Source organism: Leptopilina boulardi, unplaced genomic scaffold, assembly GCF_019393585.1.
Source record: "Leptopilina boulardi isolate dan_hultmark-lab unplaced genomic scaffold, ZJU_Lbou_2.1 LbouV2_387, whole genome shotgun sequence".
NCBI lineage: Eukaryota > Metazoa > Arthropoda > Insecta > Hymenoptera > Figitidae > Leptopilina > Leptopilina boulardi.
Genome location: NW_026137959.1, coordinates 37705 through 42796, shown reverse-complemented (window position 1 = coordinate 42796; position 5092 = coordinate 37705). Strand labels below are relative to the sequence as shown.

Sequence of the window (5092 nt, the reverse complement as noted above, 5' to 3'; positions counted from 1 at the left end):
GTCTAGATCCATCATCGACGTTCAGTGGGTTAAATATTTTTCTTGTCAAAGGTTTATTAATTGTGGGGAGAGCTTTATCTTTCCCCCCACTTTACATCGTGATGGGCTGACGCGAACCTTGACAACCGTTGCTAGGGAGTCAGGTTGCCGTAGATGGTTAGATTAGTACGCATAGAGTAATTGAGTAAATAACATAGTTTTATCCACGTGCTATCAAAATGTCTTGTAGTTACAAATAAATTCTTATATTTATTATTATAAATATGGACTAATTTTATTTAATTTCTCTTAATATATTTACATGGTTTGGAGAACCATAATATGAAATATCAAGTAAAATCTCCACATTGGTGACCCCGACAGTCGAGAACACGTTTTTATAAATTCATGGAAATTGTTGCCATCGTGTCGTGTACCTGTGCCAAATTTATCATTTGGATTATTTGGTTAAGTGATCGATGTGTTTTTCTATATATTTTCCAGTCAAAATCTATAAAAAGCTGGAATTTAATGTTCTAAATGTACTACAAATTTTAGCACGTGCTGTGAAAAAAGTGCCGCCATTTTTACCGGCAAATAACTTGAAAAAAGTTCACTGAAAATTAAATTTAATATTTTATGTGAACATTATTTATTGATATTCATCATTTGGACAATTTGGATGTCTGTTTCATTTGGAGCACTTTGATTTCGTGGACGACAATTTTTGTGCGGATGTGATGCCATGCTCTTTTCCCGCCAAGCATCCACTCGGTGAACGAGTTTTTGTCGCCCCTATCAATCCTTCCAGGAGACATCCTGTCATTTTTGGTTATTTTTTGGATTTCTTCAGCATCATTAAACGTCTTACCCAGGAATATTTTCCATGTCGACGCAATTTCAATGTTGAGAAATTACCGCCAAAAAATTGATGGACGCCATATTTTTTTTTTTTTTCCTCTCTATGACGTATTTCTCTTTGGGATTTTCTTCGTATCGCCTCTACTACGCAGGATTTCCCCTCCTGTCAACACTTTTGGTCTATAGCAAATATACGTCATCATTTTTCAACGAAGGTTTAGAGTATACGGATCTAGCCGTAAGTCTATATATGTGTTCGTGATGTCAATGATATTGTGATCAAGTGTTGTCCAACGAATAAATCTACAGCTTATTATATTTTTACTTAAATTTGTTAAACCAAATTGTTAAATATTAAATTTAAACAATCTCTTAGTGTAATTTTTATAACCTGTTTATTTGTTTTCGAAAAATTTTATTAAATAAATATTAACTAAGTTTCATATCTTTTTCGAAAATTTTTCTACGAACATTGAAATTTCAAAATGCTTTACCATCAAATTAAATTCATTTTGATTTTATTAATGCTTGAATTTGCGTTATTTCATCTTTATATTTTCCTATGTCTATTTCGAGAAATTTATTTAGTATTTTTTATGATTTTCGAACTTAAGCGTTATGTGTAATCATTCAATGCTTTCAAGAATTCAAAAACAAAAACATTGTACTTTCCGCGCGTGTTTGTGTGGATATGATTGATTGAGAATATTTTTCTTTCAATTCTTTATTTTCATGTTTAAAATCTAGGATTTTTATTTCATTGTGAAATTTTGTGTGGCTGTAGATTTTGACAGGAGTATTTTATTTTGTTCTGTTTTTTTTTTTTTTTTTGTTTTCATGTTGAATTCTATGTTATTGACATTTTAATATTGTGACATTTGACAAAATTTTTTTTTCTTTCATTTTATGGATCTTATTTTGGTGTTGCATTGAGATATTTAAATATTTTTTTTTGTCGTTTACTTATTTTGCGTGTATTTTAAATTAAAGTTTTTTTTTTTTCTTTTAGATTATAAAAAAGGAATTTATTTTATTTGATGTTTTTTTGAGGATATGTGGACCCGGATAACCGATTTTTTAAATTAAATTTTTTTTTTTTTTTTTTATTCACAGTCAAAATTTTTTTTTATTTAAAAAATTTTTTTTTTCTTCTCTCTTAAACAAAATTTTTTGTTATTTAAAATTTTTTTTTTATAAATTTTTTATTGGTCGTGTTCAACGCGGTATTTGATTTATTTTATTTTTCTTTAATTTTTAACAAAAATGGAAGAACTCCAGGAAAAGGTTCGCCTTTTGACAGAACAACTCCAAGTAGCAAATGATGCTAATGCAGCTTTCGTTGCCAATGCAGTTCAAAATGAAAATGCAGTTCAACAAAATCTAGGAGATGTAAACAATCAACAAGTAAATGCGGACGTTCATGTTGACGCGGTTTACAATCGCCGAATTAGAGTCCCTAAATTTTACCAGAATAATCCTGTCATTTGGTTTAATGTTGTCGAGGCTGTTTTCCGAAATAACAATATTCGTTCCGAAAAGTCTCGGGCTGACACTGTGATTGCTGAACTCGATGCGGATGTTGCATTATCTATCGCCGATTTGTTAGCATTAGAAACCGTTCCTGCTGATATTTACCAACGCATTAAGAGTAGGCTTATTTCAACTTACTCAGCTTCTTCTGAAGCACAACTTAGGAAGTTGCTTAAGGGCGAAGTATTAAACTCTGGTAAACCATCGCATATGTTGTCTCGTTTACGCAATTTAAGCGGGGGCAAGTGTTCCGACGATATTCTCAAGACAATTTTTCTCGATCAATTGCCATCTCAATATCGGGCAATTTTAGCATCTTTACCATTCGATTCCCTAGATAACTTGGCTTTGTCAGCTGACAAAATAGCCGATGCAACCGACTCTTTGAGCAATCATGTAGCTTCAATTGATCCAACACCTACCGATACTAAAGGTTTCGAAGCGAAATTGGATCAGATTACCGCGGAAATCGCATCGATAAAGTCGAAATTTGAAAATTCGGAAAATAATAATCATCGCTATTCGCAGCGTTCAAGGTCAAGATCTCGTCGCAACAATTCTCGTAGCCATTCTCGAGGTAATTCGTTTAATCGAGAGAAATCAGGTCTATGCTGGTACCATAAAAAATTTAAAAAGTCGGCGAAGGCATGCGTTGAACCTTGTAGTTGGGTAAACAAAGTCGAAAAAAAATCGGAAAACTAAATGAGCCGATCCGAGTTGAGACCATTGGTTCCGGCAATAAGTCCAAGCGTCTCCATGTAAGAGATCGCGAATCGGGTCTTACTTTTTTGATCGACACGGGAGCAGATGTTTCCTTGTTGCCCGCGTCACATTCACGTTCTCGTGAACCTACCGAATTTAATCTTTACGCAGCAAATAACTCTCGAATTCCCACATATGGAACCAAACATATGTCTCTCAACCTCGGTCTCAGGCGTGACTTGTCATGGGATTTTTGTGTTGCAGCAATTCCGTACCCGATAATTGGGGCCGATCTGCTGGAGCATTATGGTTTGCTTGTGGACCTTCGTCACCGTAGACTTTTAGATTCTTTGACAAGTCTCTCAGTAGCATGTTCCATCAGGAAAGTTGAGGTTCATAGCGTGAGCTTGATAGATGAATCTTTGCCATTCGCAAATATTCTATCAGAATTTCCAGAGATTACAAGACCATCTCAAGGTTTAGAGGATTTGCCGGGAGACGTCCAACATCACATAGTCACAAAGGGTCCCCCAATTGCTGCTCGTGCTCGTCGTTTGACCGCTAAAAGAGAAAGTGAGGTTAAAGCCTATTTTCAATCAATGATCGCGCAGGGAAAATGTAGTTATTCAAAATCATCATGGGCTTCTCCCATTCATGTAGTCGAAAAAAAAGACGGTGGAATTAGAGTTTGCGGGGATTATCGTGGCGTCAATAATGTTACTGAGCCCGATCGCTATCCTGTCCCTCACCTGCACGATTTTTCGTCGAAACTTCACGGTAAAACGATTTTTACGAAATTGGATTTGCATCAAGCATACAATCAAATTCCGGTTAACCCAGATGATATTAAAAAAACCGCTGTTATAACGCCTTTTGGCTTATTTGAGTACAATGTAATGACATTTGGTTTGCGCAACGCAGGCCAAACTTTTCAGCGCTACATCTTTCAAGCGTTGGGTGACCTGGACTATGTTTTTGTGTATATAGATGATATACTCATAGCCTCTTCCTCTATAGTTGAGCATGAGTTGCATCTGCGCGAAGTATGCGATCGCTTAAAAAGGTTTCGTTTGCGATTGAACTTAGATAAATGTCTTTTTGGTAAGGATGAACTTGAGTTTTTGGGTCATATTGTCAACAGTGAGGGCATTCGTCCAACTCCTGAGAAAATTAAAGTTATTTCAGATTTTCCGCGTCCCAAGACTATCGTCGAATTACGCCGATTCTTGGGTCTCGCAAATTTTTATCGCCGAAGTATCAAACATGCCGCTCAAATCCAGGCTCCACTTAATCATTTCTTGCGAGATTCTCGCAAGAATGATAAGCGAATTGTACCTTGGGATTCCGTTTCCGAAGCAGCTTTTGAGCAGATCAAGAATGAGATAGCCAATGCTGCATTGTTATTTCATCCTTCATCTACTGCCGAGACACGCTTAATTACCGATGCGTCTAGCACTGGAATTGGCGCAGCTCTCGAGCAAAAATTCGGAAACGTTTGGAGACCACTTGCTTTTTTCTCCAAGAAACTGACACCTGCTCAATGCAATTATAGTGCTTATGATCGCGAATTGACGGCCATCTTTGAGGCGGTCAAATACTTTAAATATTTTCTAGGTCCTCACGATTTTAAAATTGTGACTGATCACAAACCTCTCGTTTACGCCTTCAAGCAGCGTCCTGAAAAAGCATCTCCACGTCAAATCGAACAATTGTCTTACATCTCACAATTTACCACCACTATTGAGCATATTTCTGGTGCGGAGAACGTTGTTGCTGACGCATTATCTCGTCTCGATGCTATTTTGTTCCCTTCGGAAATCACTCTTCCTGAGTTTGCTGAAGCTCAAAGTCAATGTCCAGAGTTGAAGGCTTACCTTGAAAATGAAAAAACATCATTAAACCTAAAAAAAATCATGTTTGGTCAGGGAAACGATTTTATATTTTGCGATCTATCTGGTGAAGTTCTTCGACCTTTTGTTCCCGTTTCCTTACGTGAACGTGTTTTTCATTTGTTGCACTC

General features: G+C 36.2%; 1 protein-coding gene across 1 annotated transcript; it reads left to right on the top strand.

The window, feature by feature from the left end:
* The first annotated feature begins 2103 nt into the window (after window positions 1–2103).
* On the top strand, window positions 2104–3072 carry LOC127288476 (uncharacterized). Its single transcript, XM_051315952.1, has one exon. It carries the CDS (start codon window positions 2104–2106, stop codon window positions 3070–3072), a length of 969 nt encoding a protein of 322 aa, XP_051171909.1.
* The last annotated feature ends 2020 nt before the right edge of the window (window positions 3073–5092 follow it).